The sequence below is a fragment of the Neomonachus schauinslandi genome, chromosome 9 (genome assembly GCF_002201575.2).
Source record: "Neomonachus schauinslandi chromosome 9, ASM220157v2, whole genome shotgun sequence".
Lineage (NCBI taxonomy): Eukaryota > Metazoa > Chordata > Mammalia > Carnivora > Phocidae > Neomonachus > Neomonachus schauinslandi.
In genome coordinates, this window is record NC_058411.1 from 83,787,365 (window position 1) to 83,806,340 (window position 18,976).

The 18,976-nt window shown below is 38.2% G+C and overlaps 1 protein-coding gene and 1 pseudogene across 1 annotated transcript in view; one reads left to right on the top strand and one right to left on the bottom strand.

Moving 5' to 3' along the window:
• The window catches only part of UBR1 (ubiquitin protein ligase E3 component n-recognin 1), a 150,696-nt gene that overhangs the window by 77,721 nt on the left and 53,999 nt on the right, over positions 1-18,976 (bottom strand). Inside the window, exons 12-20 of the mRNA XM_021695652.2 lie at positions 17,343-17,500; positions 15,051-15,150; positions 14,374-14,502; positions 10,672-10,852; positions 8,033-8,094; positions 7,642-7,752; positions 5,057-5,122; positions 4,698-4,799; positions 760-823 (exon numbers count right to left, since the gene is read on the bottom strand). Of these exons, the coding sequence (XP_021551327.2) occupies positions 760-823; positions 4,698-4,799; positions 5,057-5,122; positions 7,642-7,752; positions 8,033-8,094; positions 10,672-10,852; positions 14,374-14,502; positions 15,051-15,150; positions 17,343-17,500 (973 nt within the window). The remainder of the gene's footprint in view (positions 1-759; positions 824-4,697; positions 4,800-5,056; positions 5,123-7,641; positions 7,753-8,032; positions 8,095-10,671; positions 10,853-14,373; positions 14,503-15,050; positions 15,151-17,342; positions 17,501-18,976) is intronic.
• LOC110585472 lies at positions 5,259-6,942 on the top strand (annotated as a pseudogene).

Genomic DNA, 18,976 nt, shown 5'->3' on the forward strand with positions numbered 1-18,976 from the left:
AAATAGCAAAAATTTAATACAGTACTAGAAAATCTTCATATAGTATTCCGAGAACAAACATTAAAATTCCCCTCAAGTTTTTATAATTTAATAAAGTATAGCATTAATTTAAAAATCTTTTACACATGTATATCTCATTTAGCAATTAAGGTTTATCATACTTCCTGCTGAGACAAGCAGCCAGTCAGTAACTAATTCTTTCACAACAAGTAAAATGAACCCATGTTTTCAGATTTAACTAATGGCTAGAATCCTCACTAGGAACTACTAATATAAAGCCATGTCTGCTGCAGTAAAGTAAGAAACAACAGCCAGAATGAGAAGTTAAGAACTTTTACTTAGCTGATAAAATCAATAAAGACTATAAAATGAACATAAAAAATAAAAGTATGGCCAGTATTGCACAAAGTAATTTAATAGAATGACACGATGAAAATATATTTTAGACCTGAAATTTCATATATAAATAAGATTTTCAGCAGTCAATGTACGGATATTTTTCATCTACATTTCTAAGTAGGATAATTGTATTCCAGACCTCTACAAACAAGACCAAACAATTATAAATCAGGTACTGAAAAATAAAGATATAATAGAGCTGTGCTTTTTTAAAAGCTGCGTTTCTAAACATATCAATCATATTAGTCACATTAATATTCTATGCTATGTTTGGGAAGAGAGTAAAATGATAAATTAGTTTTTATTAACGTTCTCTCTAAAAAGAACTCATATCCTATTTCAAACATGCTTTAATCTTACCTACAATATAGATGAGGACTTGAAGCATTTCTTCTATTAATGTATTATATTGTTTAATCAAATCCTATTAAATCAAAAAAGAATAAATTAGTTACATATGAACCAAAAGCTTTCATAAAACATACATTTCTGGATCAGGCTCATGGCCCATGCAGTCCAGTATTTTCCTCCAGACTAGAACAGATTATACTCAATAAAAATATTATTGTTTTCATTATCATTACCATAGAGCCTTAAGTCAACAAACTAATTCTAATGACTTCCTTCTTATCTGGGTTGGTGGGACAGTGGCTTCAAATAATAGATACCAGCTACGGTGACAGTAGCTTTCCTTAACACATCTCTTATTTAAGCAATGTAGCAAATTAGATACTCATTTTTACATTGAGTATAAAACATGACTAAAAATTAGCTTTGTATTTTATATCCTATTCTTTGGTTCTTTGCAACTAACTTCTAATGTGAAAGCATAAAATAAATTTGTAAATTCAAAGTAGGTAAGGACTAATTTATAAGTTCATATCAAATTTTAAAGCAATGAAGGATGATGAAACTGTATATGACAACAAATAATAAATTGTGAAAAATGTAACAATACAATAAATGAAGAATATCCTTACTAAATAAGGAATTCTGACAAAAAGAGAAAAAGGATGAAGGACTAGAAAGATAATTTATTATCAGGGGGATACTACTGCATCAACAAAGATTAAAAATACCAGTGCCATACTGGTACATCTGGTAAAAATACCAGATGTACAAACTGCTAAAGAGTGTAAATCTGAGTAACTTTTAAGAGTCTTAAGAAAAAAAAAAAGAGTCTTAAGAAAGAGCACATTGTTTTCTTCAGCAAATCCATTTTTAAAAATTTATCTTAACAAAATAATTAGGCAAGTGTTTAAACTGAAGTGCAGAGATGTTTCTGAGACCAAAAAAACTAGAAAACCGCTTCAGCAATAGGGGACTAAGGTATAATGCAATCATACAGTGCAATAATATATAGCCATTAAAAATTATGACATAAAAAATGGATGTGGTTATGTATTTAATGACAAGAAAAAATATAGCAAATATCTCATTAAGAAGAGAAAGCAAATTACAAAAAAGCACATACAAAATGATCCAATTTTTGGTGTAAAAACAAGACACCAAAACTTAAAAAGTGATCATTTCTAAATTCAGCAAAGTCACAGGATGTAAAATCAATGGCAGAAATCTGTTGCATTTCCACACACCAATAATGAAGCAGCAGAAAAAGAAATCAAGGAATCGATCCCATCTGCAACTGCACCACAAACAAGAAGATACCTAGGAACAAATCTAACTATTTAAGTAAAAGATGTGTACTCCAAAAACTATAGAATATTTATGAAAGAAATTGAAGAGGACATAAAGAAATGGAAAAGCATTCCATGCTTATGGATTAGAAGAACAAACACTGTTAAAATGTCTATACTACCCAAAGCAATCTACACATTTAACGCAACACCTATCGAATACCACAAGCATTTTTCACAGAGCTAGAACAAACAATCCTAAAATCTGTATGGAACTACAGAAGACCCTGAAGAGCCAAAGCAATTCTAAAAAGGAAAAACAAAACTGGAGGGGCGCCTGAGTGGCTCAGTTGTTAAGCGTCTGCCTTCGGCTCAGGTCATGATCCCAGGGTCCTGGGATCAAGGCCCGCATCGGGCTCCCTGCTCAGCGGGAAGCCTGCTTCTCCCTCTCACACTCCCCTTGCTTGTTTTCCCTCTCTTGCTGTCCCTCTCTCTGTCAAATAAATAAATAAATAAAATCTTTAAAAAAAAAAGAAAAGAAAAGAAAAACAAAACTGGAGGCATCACGATTCCGGATTGCAAGCTATATTACAAACCTGTAGTCATCAAGACAGTATGGTACTGGCACAAAAACAGACACATAGATCAATGGAACAGAATAGAGAACCCAGAAATGGACCCTCAACTCTACGGTCAACTAATCTTCAACAGAGCAGGAAAGAATATCCAATAGAAAAAAGTCTCTTCAACAAATAGTGTTAGGGCAACTGGACAGCATCATGCTGAAGAATGAAACTGGATCACTTTCGTACATCATACACAAAAATAAATTCAAAATGGATGAAAGAGCTTAATATGAGACAGGAAATCATCAAAATCCTAGAGGGGAACACAGGCAGAAATCTCTTTGACCTCGGCCATAGTGACCAAAGGCAAGGGAAACAAAAGCAAAAATGAATGACTGGGACTTCATCAAGGTAAAAAGCTTCTGCACAGCGAAAGAAACAATCAACAAAACTAAAAGGCAGCTTTCGGAATGGGATATTTGCAAATGACATATCTGATAAAGGGTTAGTATCCAAAATCTATAAAGAACTTAATAAACTCGACACCCAAAAAACAAATCATCCAGTTAAGAAATGGACAGAAGACATGAATAGACACTTTTCCAAGAAGACAACCAGATGGCTAACAGATACATGAAAAGATGCTCAACATCACTCATCATCAGGGAAATACAAATCAAAACCATGATGAGATACCACCTCACACCTGTCAGAAACGCAAAAATTAACAACACAAGAAACAACGGGTGTTGGCAAGGATGTGGAGAAAGGGGAATCCTCTTGCGCTGTTGGTGGGAATGCAAACGGGTACAGCCACTCTGGAGAACAGTCTGGAGGTTCCTCAAAAAGTTAAAAATAGAAATACCCTATGATCCAGCAATTGCACTAACCCAAAGGATACAAAAATACAGATTTGAAGGGGTATATGCACCCCGATGTTTATAGCAGCATTATCAACAATAGCCAAACTGCGGAGAGAGCCCAAATGTCCATCGACTGATGAATGGATAAAGAAGATGTGGTCTATATATATACAATGGGATATTATTCAGTCATCAAAAAGAATTAAATCTTGCCATTTGCAACAATGTGGATGGAGCTAAAGTGTATTAGGCTAAGAGAAATAAGTCAGTCAGAGAAAGACAAACACCGTGTGATCTCACTCACACGTGGAATTTAAGAAAGAAAACAGATGAGCATATGGGAAGGGGGAAAAGAAAAGGAGAGAGGGAAACAAGCCATAAGTGACATTTTTTTTAAGATTTTATTTATTTGACAGAGAGAGCAGGAGAAAGCACAAGCAGGGGGAGCAGTAGGCAGAAGAAGAGGGAGAAGCAGGCTCCCCTGCTGAGTAGGGAGTCCAATGCAGGGCTCGATCCCAGGGCCCTGGGATCCCATGACCTGAGCCAAAGGCCGATGCTTAACCAACTGAGCCACCCAGGCACCCCGCCATAATTGACTTTTTTTTTTTTTTAAAGATTTTATTTATTTATCTGAGAGAGAGAATGGGAGACAGAGAGCATGAGAGGGGAAGGGTCAGAGGGAGAAGCAGACCCCCCACTGAGCAGGGAGCCCTATGCAGGACTCGATCCCGGGACTCCAGGATCATGACCTGAGCCGAAGGCAGTTGCTTAACCAACTGAGCCACCCAGGCGCCCCGCCATAATTGACTCCTAACGCCAGAGAACAAATGAAGGGTTGATGGAGGGAGATGGGTGGGAGATGCGCTAGATGGGTGATGGGTATTAAAGAGGGCACTTGTGATGAGCACTGGGTGTTGTATATAAGTGATGAATCAGTGAATTCTACTCCAGAAACCAATATTGCACTATATGTTAACTAACAACATTAAAAAAAAAAAAGTGATCATTTCTAGGAGGCAGACTGTTTCATGTGATTTTTCTTATTATTAATCTATATATTCTAAATTTTTATAAAGAGTATATGTGTACATATGTAGATATATATACATGTTGTATGTATATGTGTGATTTTTGGAAATATACCTAAAGATAAAAAATCCTAAATATGATTAAAATTGTTAACAAAAATATTTCCTTTGGAATTAATTCACATGTCTGTTTCTGTTGCTTACCTGGTCTTTTGTGGATATAGTCTTATTAAAAGCATCAGCAAGTTCATACCTCTGAAGTACCAGTAACAAGAACTTATTGGGATCCATTAAAGATGCACCAATCTGTGAAAGAAATGCAGCATCACAGTTCTACATGTATTAAATGAAGAAACATTTGTCTCTACCAAGACTGTCAGAAATAGTATAAAGTCTGCAGAAGATAATGTAGTAGTCCCTTCCGTTTTTATGATGCCATATTCTGTTTTAACAATGAGAAAATTTTAAATAAAGTTAAAAATAATTATAGTATCTTTTCTCATTACAAGGGATCTAAGAAGGAAAGTTAAGACATAAATATCCAAAGTAATTTCAATAGGTACCTGAAGCATAATGATATCTTTATCATACATTTCTTCTCTGCACTTAACATCTTGGTAATAAAATACCTATAAAATAAAAGGTAGAATAGAAGCTACAAGAATTATTTTATTTTAAACAGAATTCTCAACAAAAACGATTTCTAAAACTTTCTCAAAACTAAAAATTCCAAGAACTCCTTAGTGGGAAAAAAATTGTAAATCTATGAATTATTTTAAGGGATTTGTGAGATTTTGAAGGAAATATGCATGAAAATACTTGAGTTTAAAATGCTCTATATTATTACTCAACAATGAAATAATTTATTTCCTCTAAGTTAAAAATGCCCACTTCAGAGTCGGTCTGGGATTGGAACCTGCTGGGGGCTGAAGGACTCAGTGGGCACCCACTTCAAGGACCCCTCCCTCTGTAGACGCTCCGCGCAGTTCGTGTTCGAGAGTGACCTACACTCGCTGCTACAACTGGACGCACCTATCCCCAATGCACCCCCCCACCCCCGCGCGCTGGCAGTGCAAAGCTAAGGAAGCCGCGGGGCCGGCTCCCTCACCCATGCGGGCAGCGCCGGCAGGACCCCAGGCCGAACTCCCGGCAAATCCAGCTCCAAGGCTCAGACCAGTCCCAGCAAACCTGGCAGTGACTGCTATATCCCCCATCGCAGTGCTTCCCAGATGGAGGTGGCCAGTTTCCTCCTGAGCAAGGAAAACCAGCCTAAAGATAGCCAGATGCCCACCAAGAAAGAACATCAGAAAGCCTGGGCTTTGAACCTGAATGGTTTTGATGTGGAGGAAGCCAAGATCCTTCGGCTCTGTGGAAAACCACAAAATGCCCCAGAGGGTTACCAGAACAGACTGAAAGTGCTTTACAGCCAGAAGGCCATGCCTGGCTCCAGCCGGAAGACCTGCGGTTACATTCCTTCCCTGCCAGCCCGAATCGTGGACGCTCCTGAAATCCGGAATGACTGAACCTTGTGGACTGGAGCTCTGGGAATGTACTGGCTGTGGCGTTGGACAACAGTGTGTACTTGTGGAGTGCTAGCTCTGGTGACATCTTGCAGCTGCTGCAAATGGAGCAGGCTGGGGACTATATATCCTCTGTGGCCTGGATCAAAGAGGGCAGCTACGTGGCAGTGCGGAGGTGCAGCTGTGGGATGTGCAGCAGCAGAAGTGGCTTCGAAACATGAACCAGTCATTCTGCCTGTGTGAGCTCCCTGTGTTGGAATAGCTATATCGTGTCCAGTGGCTCACGTTCTGGCCACATCCACCACCATGATGTTTGGGTGGCAGAACACCACGTGGCCACACTGAGTGGCCACAGCCAGGAGGTGTGTGGGCTGCGCTGGGCCCCAGATGGCCAACATTGGGCCAGTGGTGGCAACGATAACTTGGTCAATGTGTGGCCTAGTGCTCCTAGAGAGGGTGGCTAGGTTCTCCTGCAGACATTCACCCAGCATCAAGGGGCTGTCAAGGCTGTAGCTTGGTGTCCCTGGCAGTCCGTTGTCCTGGCAACTGGAGGGGGCACCAGTGACCGACACATTCGAATCTGGAATGTCTGCTCTGGGGCCTGTCCGAGTGCTGTGGATGCTCAATCCCAGGTGTGCTCCATCCTCTGGTCTCCCCACTACAAGGAGCTCATCTCAGGCCATGGCTTTGCCCAGAACCAGTTGGTTATTTGGAAGTACCCAACCCTGGCCAATGTGGCTGAGCTTAAAGGTCACACTGCCCGGGTCCTAAGTCTGACCATGAGCCCAGATGGGGCCACCATGGACTCAGCAGCAGCAGATGAGACCCTGCAGCTATGGCACTGCTTTGAGTTGGACCCTGCACGGTGGCGGGAGCAGGAGAAGGCCAGTGCAGGCAAGAGCAGCCTCACCCACCAAGGCATCTGTTAAGGACCAACTCATCACCTCAGTTGTTGGTTTTTTTTTTTTTTCCTAATAAAGTCATATCTCCCTCTCTTAAAAAAAAAAAAGCCCATTTCAATCAAAGTAAACCAATTTCTACAATCATAAAGCCATTTATCTCCCAAGTTGTAGCTTTACAAGTCCAGTTTCCCACCTTTTAGGAAAAGCATTCCTCTTTATTTGCTTTAGAATGGAAGGAAAAATTGTTCAGGTAGCCTTCAATTAAGAATGGTGGGGGGGCGCCTGGGTGGCTCAGCCAGTTAAGCATCTGCCTTCACCTCAGGTCATGATCCCAGAGTCCTGGGATCAAGTCCCACATTGGGCTCCCTGCTCAGGGGGGGAGGCTGCCTCTCCCTCTCCCCTGGCTCCTCCTCCCTACGCATGCTTTCTCTCTGTGCCAAATAAATAAATAAAATCTTAAAAAAAAAAAGACTACAGGTCCCCAAGTAAGGAAATCTTCAGAAAAGACCTATATTAATGGACAGGTTTCTACTGGCTTTCACTTAATCTATCCACTCAATAGGATAAAACAACAAATGTCTAATGGTTACTAGAACTTTCATTTCTGAGTTTATATAAGAGAACAGAAAGTAAATAGTCAGCAAAATCCAGGGACACAAGGTAAAATTAAAGAAAAAATGATCAGAAATAGAACACACTCATAAATGTGAACAAGCCTTGCCATACCTGGCTAATGAGAGAGAGCCCATTTCTTCGCCACATCTCAGCAACAACCTGGGCAACCAATACCAGACAACGCAAAGGATATTCCACTAGTACCTCTACTTGAAAGTCCTCCTGAAACAAATGAGCAATTTTGTTATTTTTCAGAGGGCTTGGATGTGTCTCAAAGTTATGGCACTAAACAGTCCTCAGTTTTCTCATCTGTAAAATGGATGGACCTGAATGAGATAATTCCAAGTTTTTGTGATTCAGATTTCAATGTTCTTACATATAGACATAAAAGTACTGAATGGAAATTATTCAGGTAGGTTTCAAAATTTTTCTTCCCTCTCATCAACCAAGAAGTATTTAGAAATAGGATATAAGTAAATCAACACTTAATAGAGTCACTTACAAAAGGCACAAATTCATGCAGTCTTGAAACAGCTCCCAGCCTGCTTAAACGCACATGAAGACCTAACAGTTATAAAAAAGAGAGAGAAAAATGAAAAAGGAATAAACCCAGTTAATCTGTCTCATTAACTCCTCAAGTTTAGGAACTTGTGAGATGTTAATATACATTTACTGAGTTTAGAAATGCAAACTTTTGATTTCTAATTTTGAAACACAGTAGTATTAATACATTTAAGATCCTACATTGTGCAAGTTGTGTTTATACATTATGTAAAAATAATATGTTGCCTCTCAAGATATCCTTATCCTGCTCTTAAATAAGCATCAAAAGAATTGAAAACTAATTTAAGTATTTCTTCTTATAAAAAGAGAAGTGACATACAAATCACATCAATTACACCATGTGCAAAAATTAATCAAAAAGCTAATCATAGGAGCTAAAACTATAAAACTCTTAGAAGAAAACATAAGGAAAAGGCTTCAAGACATTAGATTTAGCAATAATTTCAAAGGCACTATCAACAGAGTAGAAAGGCAACCCACAGAATGGGAGAAAATATTTGCACATCATATATCTGATATCCAGTTAATATTGAGAATATACAGAAAACTGCAACAACAAAAAAATCTGATTAAAAAAACATACAAAGGACTTGAATAAACATTTCTCCAAAGAAGATATAAACACAGCCAACAAGCACAGGAAAAGATGCTCAATAATCACTAATCATTGGGGAAATGCACAATGGGCTACCACTTCACTCATTAGGATGGCTATTAAAAAAACAGAAAATAAGAAGTGTTGGTGAGGATGTGGAGAAAATGGAATCCTTGTGCACTGCTAGTGGGAATGTAAAATGGTGCAGTTGCTATGAGAAAGAGTATGGAGTTTCCTCAAAAAATTAAAAAGTAGAATTACCTTATGGGCCAGTAATTCCACTTAGGATACATACCCCAAAGAATTGAGAACAAGGGCTCAAAGAGATACTTGTACACTCATATTCACAGCAACATTATTCACAACAGCCAAAAGGTGGAAGCAACCCAAGCATCCATTTGTGGATGAATGCATATGCAAAAGGTGGTATATACATACTATGGAATATTATTCAGCCTCAAAAAAGAAGGAAATTCTGATACATGCTATAACATGGATAAACTAAGGACACTGTAGTAAGTGAAAGAAGCCAGTTATAAAGGATACATGTATGATTTCAATTACGTGAGGTACCTAGAGTAGTCAAGTCATAGAAATGGAAAGTAGAATGGTGACTGCCAGGTACTGCAGGGAGTGGGGATTGAGGTGTTATGTTGAATAGGTACAGAATTTCAGTAGGGGAAGATGAAAAATTCTGAAGATGGATGGTAGTGATGACTGCACAACAATGTGAATATACTTAATGCCATTGAACTATACATTTAAAAATGGTAAAATTACAAATTTTGTGTTATATGCATATTTTACCACAATTAAAAATATAAATGTAGGGCATCTGGCTGGCTCAGTCAGTACAGCATGCGACTCTTTTTTTTTTTTTAAGATTTTATTTATTTTAGAGAGAGAGAGAGAGAGCAAGTGTGTGAGACCAGGGGGCGGGGGAGGGAGAGGCAGACAGGGAGGGAGATAGAGGGGCAGAGAATGTCAAGCAGACTCCCTGCTGAGACCGGAGCCCTGCTTGATCCCATGATCCTGAGATTACGACCTGAGCTGAAATCAAGAGTCAGACACTTAACTGACTGAACCACACAGGCTCCCTGAGTATGCAACTCTTGATCTCAGGATAGTGAGCCTCAAGCCCCATGTTGGGAGTAGAGCTTCCTTACTTCCCAACTAACTAAATTAGAAAGCTGCTATCAATATTGTTTAAAAATAAATAAATAAATAAATGCACTTATATAAAGTTGCTTTAAAAAAACCTGACAGGGCCAATTTACACGGAAATGCAAATCAAAGAACGATTAAAGAAAATCTATGATTTCTTTCTTTTAGTGGTGAAAGGAACAAGGACACACACAACACACTGGCGTAATCAGGCAGAGAAGAATGTTAAAAACCAGTAACAATGTATGTTAACTATACTGCAATTAAAAAAAAGCAAAAAAACCCAAATGAGAATTTAAATAAAAATTTGAAACAGGGCGCCTAGGTGGCTCAGTTGGTTAAGCGACTGCCCTCCGCTCAGGTCGTGATCCCGGGGTCCTGGGATAGAGTCCCACATCAGGCTCCCCCTGCTCTGCGGGGAGCCTGCCTCTCCCTCTGCCTCTGCCTGCCACTCCCCCTGCTTGTGCTCTCTCTCTCTGTCAAATAAATAAATAAAATCTTTAAAAAAAAAAAAATTGAAACAGAAACAAACCAGCAACAAGATTTTGCTATATTTAAGTCTGAGTGGGAGATGAGTTACCAAGTTAGTCCTTAAGTGTGTATTATAAGGATCCATTAGTTGATCCAGATTAAAAAAAGGTCCAGATACACAAGCATTCTTAAATAGATGTTCTTTGAAGGACAGTGACAGCTCTTAATTGCAGTATCTGATCTGAGTATGTCTGTACATACTGAGCACAGAACAAAAATAGAAATAATTCCACTACCCTGAATATCTAAAAAACAAAGCTAATAGAAACATGCAAAAAACCACTCACCAGCAAGAGTCCTAGAGAGTGGCAGATGTATGCTTACAAGATCTTCAGATACTCTGTAGGACTTAGTTTCCAGAGTATGACCACACAATTGTACTACTGTCTTGCTACTAGATATAAAACTTGTACTGCACCTCATCACAGCTTTGTGACATTCCTTATAAGCCACGAGTAAGAGCTCTTCCTAAAAGAAAAAGAAAAATGCAAATACATTAAGTTATCTACTTTACCACACCATTCAATAAATATTTAGTCAAGATAAGCACAAAATTATTTTATGTATAGCAGGGATACCTGCAGAGGATCTGCAAACTAGGTGGAAATATCAGACAGACAAACACACACGCACTATCAAAGTAAAACATTTTAAGTACCACGTAAATGGCACAGCAACTAGCCATATCACATATTTTTTGGCAACCCTCATCTTATGGAAGGCATGCATAATTATTCAAGATGAGGTCAAAGTATGCGTTGCTCTTCTGGACATTTACCAAACTTTCTGAAGTCATCTACATTTGCTGTTGTCACTCTAGCTTCTGAAACTTCTTTAGGGTCTGCTTTCTGCCCTTACCAATTGATCGGAACTGCTTTTTGAAAAAAAATTCAAAGGATCTATGTAGTAACCAAATTCAGAGAGTCTTTTCCAAGTCCCCATCTTCCTTAAAATGTGTGTGGCATTGTATTCTGTTGAGTACCTTAATCTCTTCTTTTTTTTTTTAAGATTTTATTTATTGGGGCGCCTGGGTGGCTCAGTCGTTAAGCGTCTGCCTTCGGCTCAGGTCGTGGTCCCAGGGTCCTGGGATCGGGCCCTGCATCGGGCTCCCTGCTCTGCGGGAAGACTGCTTCTCCTTCTCCCACTCTCCCTGCTTGTGTTCCCTCTCTCGCTGTGTCTCTCTCTGTCAAATAAAATCTTTTAAAAAAAAAGATTTTATTTATTAATTTGAGAGAGAGAGCAAGAGCGGGGTAGGGGCACAGGCAGAGGGAGAAGCAGACTCCCTGCCAAGCAGGGAGCCCAACACGGGGCTCAATCCCAGGACCCTGGGATCACGACCTGAGTCGAAGGCAGACACTTAACCGACTAAGCCACCCAGGCACCCCTGATGAGTAAGTACCTTAATCTTTTTGAAACTTTCTTTCCCTCTGGTTTTTACAAACCTACTTATTCTGATACTTCTGTTATTGATTAAAGATTTCAATCAGTGATTCCTTTTTTTTCCCCCCCAATTCCTTCTGCCTACTAAATGAGACATTCCCAATGTTCTCTTCTTACAGGTCTTTAATTTCTACCACCTCAATTAAAACTGCAGAGATGACTCTCCTAAGCTATATCATTTCTGTTTATGTGCTAGACATTCTTGCTTAGGTCTTACACTTATATTTCAAATTCAGAATATATTAAATTGGTTTGTCATCATTTCTGCTTCATTGTGTACTTCCCTTCTCAACTTCCCTTGTTCTGTTAATGACACTATGATTCATACATTCATCCACACAGAAAATCTCAGAGCCACTGCATTGTGTGTTAGATGTTAACAGATTTTCAGGGGAAAAAAGTTCTGTGTTCACGTAAGACTGAGAAATGCTAGGTTGAACAAGATCAAGTAAGATTTTTTTTAAATGCCACTGAACTTTTCAAACCCTTTAATTAATCACTGTGCTGATTTCTAAGTGGAATATTCCCAAAATTTATTTGATCATAGAATTCCTATTTTGGGATAAAAATAGTGTGAGAAACACTATCTTGAAAAGTCAGTTTTGACTCTTCTCTTCCTGGCATACTACCCCGATTTGAGTTTTCCTTATCCTAAATTTATTTTATAATTCTTACTTCCTCTGGGTTCTTTCTCTTTTTCCCTGACTGCCCCCACCCTAGTTAAGATCCTGTCACCTTAGATTTAGACTTCATGGTAATCTTTCTGTTGGTTCCCTTGTCTCCTAACATTACCCTCTCCAATCTGTCATCTTCAGTGACACCCATTAATTCTTCCTGAAGCAGTGTGTTGACATTGTTACACTTTAGACACAGTGTATTCACATACTGATGCCAAGGCATATTTCCAGCTTAATTGCTCATTAATTTCATCCATAAATCCTTTGATTTATCTAGTTTTTATTCTTCCACACTGCCTGAACAGGAGTTGGACTTCCCCTTATTTCTCTGTTTACTCTGTATCTCTGCTTATGATGCCACTTTCCCCATACTTAAATTCTGCATATTCTTTTACACCCACTCAAAAATGCTTTCACAAATATGTTTTCCCAGTGGTTTGTAATTCTTTTTCCTCCCTCTTAGAGTAATTTGTTTGGACAATATTTCCTGTCCTTATTGTTCTACAAAGCTACAGTGCTAGATTAAATTGTCATGTCTGTATGACTGCTCTGAACCTGTGACCAACTGCTCATGGTGAAGCAGAAGAAAGGAGGAGAAAAGAAAGTTCACAGAAGTAGCAGAGACAATGAAGGGGCTTTTATTCTTATTGATTTTAAGGATAGGGGAGTCCTGTGGGTGTACAGGCAGATGAATGAAAGACTGGGAAATCGTAGAGGAGACAAATGAGGAAGCCAACTCCAGGAAGAAGTAGCTCAGGACCAAGAGCCTAGGTAGAGACCTTAGTTTTAGAAAGAAAGAGATGAAAAGAAAGAGACCAATTGTGAAGACACAAACTTAATGAATAGACTACGTCATGTGAGAGGTACAGAGAAACTAGAGAAAATGAAAGAATTTGATGCAGATAATGTCAGTTTTCTCAAAACAGAAATAAATGAGGTCACCCTTCCCAAAAGGGAATCTAGGGTAGGACTGTGTGTTTCAAGAGGGTTATGTTCTAAAATTATTGCATAAGGAAATATACTAGTTCTATATTTTGAAATTAATTTTCTTAATGGTTTAACATGCATAACAGAGCTCTTGATTGAATAAATATCCACCCTTCTTTATTATTGAAATACTTTAAAGTCTATGTGATCCTAATTTTCATATTAATATTCATGTCCAAGGAAATAAGTGCTTATGTAAATAGTGTTTTGTTGTATTGTTTAAACCCCACAATTCCCAGAGGTAAATGAAACTACTATGGAGCACATTTTTTAATTAAGTATAAAAACTGGATTTTCTGGGGCGCTTGGGTGGCTCAGTCGGTTAAGCATCTGACTTTTTTTTTTTTAAAGATTTTATTTATTTATTTGACAGAGAGAGACACAGTGAGAGAGGGAACACAAGCAGGGCAAGTGGGAGAGGGAGAAGCAGGCTTCTCGCCGAGCAGGGAGCCCGATGCGGAACTCGATCCCAGGACCCTGGGACCATGACCTGAGTCGAAGGCAGACATTTAATGACTGAGCCACCCAGGCACCCAAGCATCTGACTCTTGATTTCGGCTCAGGTCATGATCTCAGGGTCCTGAGATCTAGCCCTCCGTTGGGCTCCATGCTCAGAGGGAAGTCTGCTTGAGATTCTTTCTCCTTCTCCCTCTGCCCCTCCCCCTGCTCATGCTCTTTCTCCCTCTCTCTAAATAAATAGAATCTTTAAAAACAAACAAAAAACAAACACTGGATTTTCCTTCTAAATTTAATAAGACAAATTCAAATACACAACTACTTAAATAATAAAATTTTACATCAAGCAAGTTGCTACATAAAACTCTACTACTAATAACCATTAGAGCACTTAAAAAGGCACTGATCCTACTAACAAATTTTACTTACGTCACAAGCGCACCACTCTTGGAACATGAGTAAAATATTCTTTAATTGCATCTGTATAGCAATGGCAGCCTCCCAGTCAGGATCCACTTCTATGTGTTGCCCAACCTGTCTTCTGATTTCTTCCATTCCCTATAAGAAAAGAGTGATTACTATATATGTATATAGTAGGCCCTCTTTCTTTGCTCCTCTACTGTCAAAATATAAAATTGTTAGGATTCATATTCATATATGCATAGCTTTTTTAACATGGCTATTATACAAGGTCAGAATGCATGGTTCAAATCCCAGCTGTCACTTTCTAGCTGCATGTGACCCTGGTCAAATTATTTCTAGACTTCAATTCCCTTATATGGAAAGTGAAAATAATAATAGTAACAGCCTCATAAGATTGCTATGATGCTCAGCAGAGATAATGCATGTAAAGTGGTTACTACCATATCACATAATAAGCATTCAATAAACATTCAAGAGTAATAGCAGCAGTTAACTAAAGTAACAGAATTATACCTATTAAAGATCTATTAAAGCAGGATCAGTGAGGCAGTGTTTAAATTTTATTACTACTTTACTAGATATAGTCTTCCTCAAATAACAAACAGAATTTCCTTAAAACAAAGACTGGGGCTAAATTTTTAAAAATAAATTTATTTTACTGATGTACAGAAGAACTATCATACCTGCATACAGGTAAGAATCTTCAAAAAAGACCGAAAACCTTCAAGGAACTGCATTCTTAATCTTTCTGTCCATGCTGTGGGCTTGCTGATTAGGATATACCTATCATTTCAAAAGACAAAGAAATATTTCACTTTCCCATTCTGAGATAATTTTAAAGTTCTCAAAGCTACAGACAATGCTGATTCATCAACATTATGGATTCTAATTTCTTAAAATAATTAGATGCTCTGGGCAGAGCTAGGATTATACCAGCAAAATGTGAAGGCTCTATGAGAGGCGGCTGTCAAAGTTAAGCCTGACTTCTCTACTCAGAAGTTGTTCTGTTTAATGATCCTTGGAAGCAACCTAGCCTATCACAGATGGACAACCACAGTACAGATTTTCTAGCTGCTCAAAATATGTGAATTTCCCCTTTTCCTTGTCATTAGAGATTTCTCTGTTTAGGTAAGGATGTAGGAGAGAAGTTGTAATAACAATCAAAAGACTGGGAAAACTTTAAAGTTAACATCTAAACCAGCAACCCTAAAATTTTAACATACGGTAAGGTATCTAGGGATGTGCTAACTCTAAATTATTCATTGTAGAGAATAACTATATTCAGAAATACATAAAATAAAATAAAATGTGATAAAACAATGAGGTGATTATGCACCACTTCCCTGGATAAAAAAATAACTCAGCTACAAGAATATTTCACAGTAATGAGGCCCATGGTAAAAAGATTTTTCCTGTACATTAGACCAAGGAATAATAAATACACCGATTTAACTTTGTTAAGTTTAAGTACAGCCATTTGGCATTTTTGTGCATTTTGTGTTTTGTTTTTGCATACATGTAATTTATGCATAATTTGTGAAGCACGCTGGCTAAATAGTGATTCACTACTGAATTCATCTACCACCTCTGTACTGAAATTGTGGTAATATAATAATTTGCTGAACTTTAGAGAAAGATTTATAATCATATTTAAAAACTGAGAAATTTGAAAAGGTCTGGAAACTTTCTCCTTAGTAATATCAAGGATCCAATGCATAATTTCAGAAATCTGTCAAATGTACTTTTTTTTAAATATTTATTTATTTGAGAGAGAAAGAGAGAGAGAAGGTCGGCATGTGGGGAGGGGCAGAGGGAAAGGGAAAGAAGCAGGTTCCCCGCTGAGCCTCCAGTGCAGGGCTCTATCTCACGAACCTAAGATCATGACCTGAGCCAAAATCAACAGCTGGTCACTTAACTAAGCACCCAGGGGCCCCTGTCAAATGTATTTTTAAGCAAACCAAACTATTTCTAGGTTAGTTTGGAAGCCTGTTTCCACCTCTCTATGGCCTAACCGGTCACTAAAAGAGGTAGACAAAATTAGAATGATTTTTTCCCCCTGGGGACTAGAAATAATTAATCCTATACACCTTGAAGCTCTTTACTTTAAATGGTAAACTAAATGAAATGTATTTTGTTTTAATATATTCTTTTTTTTCCCCAAGATTTTAATTATTTATTTTGACAGAGAAAGTGACAGCGAGAGAGGGAACACAAGCAGGGGGAGTGGGAGAGGGAGAAGCAGGCTTCCCGCTGAGCAGGGAGCCCGACTGGGGGTCCAATCCCAGGACCCCCGGATCATGACCTGAGCCGAAGGCAGACGATTAACGACTCAGCCCCCCAGGTGCCCATTTAAAAGAATTTTTTGAAGCTTGTGGTTTATTGAATACTTGATATATCACAACCCTTATAATATTCACCAATTCTAAAATAAATGGAAACTTACTTCCTTTTAAGTCCAACAATCCCAAAAGTGATCTATCATGTGATTGATTCCAACTTTAGTTTAAAAGGAAATTCCATCCTCTTCAGCAAAAAAACTTAAGAAACCCCTGATGAGCATTAATAATTTGGTTGTATGTATGAAAAAGGGAGTTAAAAAGAAACTCAGATCAAGAAGATTATCTGAAACTATGTACAAATAGACTACATAAAAGAAACAGAACCAAAGTGCATGAGTGAGAGTGAGTGGAAGGCATGGCAGTTATGATGGAGATTCATTTAGTGACCCCAAGAGACCCACAGTTTCTGTAACAGGCCCCTCCTCAATACCTTCTTTGTTAGCCTGGCTGTAACTCTCTAAGAAGCCTTCACTTAAAACATTTATTGACATGAGACAGTTAACAGTTCTTTGTACTTGCCATCATTATAAGGAGAATTCTAAATAACCAAAAGGATCGGAAGTTTATTTATAAAATGGAATATATAAGCACACTGTAATTAACAGGTACCCTTACCATTTCACTTGAACAACTTACTTTAAATCACATATTACTGCATATACTCTTCCCAATTTGTCCTGGCTATAACCCTGGAAGTTGAATTTATTGTTCCTGTCCAAGTATTCAGGCAAAACTTCTAGCAGGGTTTCAGTAATGACAGAGATAACATTCTGTTCTTCAATAAGATGTCGAGCCTGCAGAATATTTCAAGAATATTCTTTATTATTAACTCATGATAGTATGGACTTAATTTATTCATTCATTTGGTTGGTCAGTGAGTCATTTTAAATAAATGTTTCAAATAAATGCATCAAACACAGTCCTTAGTCTCACAGAACAGTAAATTCAGAGAAGTTATTTTCTAAAAGTAAAAATTCCCTACTCCTTAGTAACACCTGTCTGGACACTCCAAGCCCATCACATAGGTTACCTACATAAATGTTCACCATCGATAATCACACAATGAGCAAAGTAGAACACAGATACACTTCATGACTTCTATCATATTACTATCTATTCTATCATATTACTATCTGTTACTATCTCCCTGTCACTCCTAATCCACTGTCTCTTCTCCATCCTTTTCTCTGGCCTTTGAAATGGGAAAGTAAAAATATTTAACCAAACTCTCCAGAAGAAACATGAAAAGTAGCAGTATTAAAAAAAAAAAAGCAGAATTCTCCACTCTCCTCCCAAGCCTATACAGTACCATATCAGCACCTATTTCATGCAAATGCTTGAGAGTAGTCTCTCCTCCTGCTTTGTTTTATCTTAATCTATACCCCTGCCCCCAAACAATAACTAAAGAATAAAAGAATAGCAAAAAAAGTAGTTTGGGTATTGAAAAGACAGGGCTCTCAAGTTAGTCTAGAATCTGAGAAACTAGTTCTGGACTTCACCTTCAGGGATCAGGACTATTGGACAATGGTCATGCCATCACTACCACTCCAAAGCTATCTTGTCCTTGGGTCCCACTAAAGTATACTTCACATGCAGATACCACTGAATTATTATTCAGTTTTCCAAATGAAATTAGCGCAATATAGTACTGACATTGTTTTAATTTGATTCAATACTAGGCAAAGTTCTTTTTTTTTTTTACTTTTTTTTTATTATGTTATGTTAATCACCATACGTTACATCATTAGTTTTTGATGTAGTGTTCCATGATTCACTGTTTGCGTATAACACCCAGTGCTCCATGCAGAACATGCCCTCTGTAATACCTATCACCAGGCTAACCCATCCTCCCACCCCCCTCCCTCAACAACCCTCAGTTTGTTTCTCAGAGTCCATAGTCTCTCATGGTTTGTCTCCCCCTCCGATTACCCCCCCTTCATTTTTCCCTTCCTGCTATCTTCTTTTTTTTTTTTAACATATAATGTATTATTCGTTTCAGAGGTACAGGTCTGTGACTCAACAGTCTTACACAATTCACAGCACTCACCATAGCACATACCCTCCCCAATGTCTATCACCCAGCCACCCCCCACCACTCCAGCAACCCTCAGTTTGTTTCCTGAGATTAAGAATTCCTCCTATCAGTGAGTCATATGATACACGTCTTTCTGTGTTTGACTTATTTCGCTCAGCATGATACCCTCCAGTTCCAACCACGTCATTGCAAAAGGCAAGATTTCATTCCTTTTGATGGCTGCACAATATTCCTT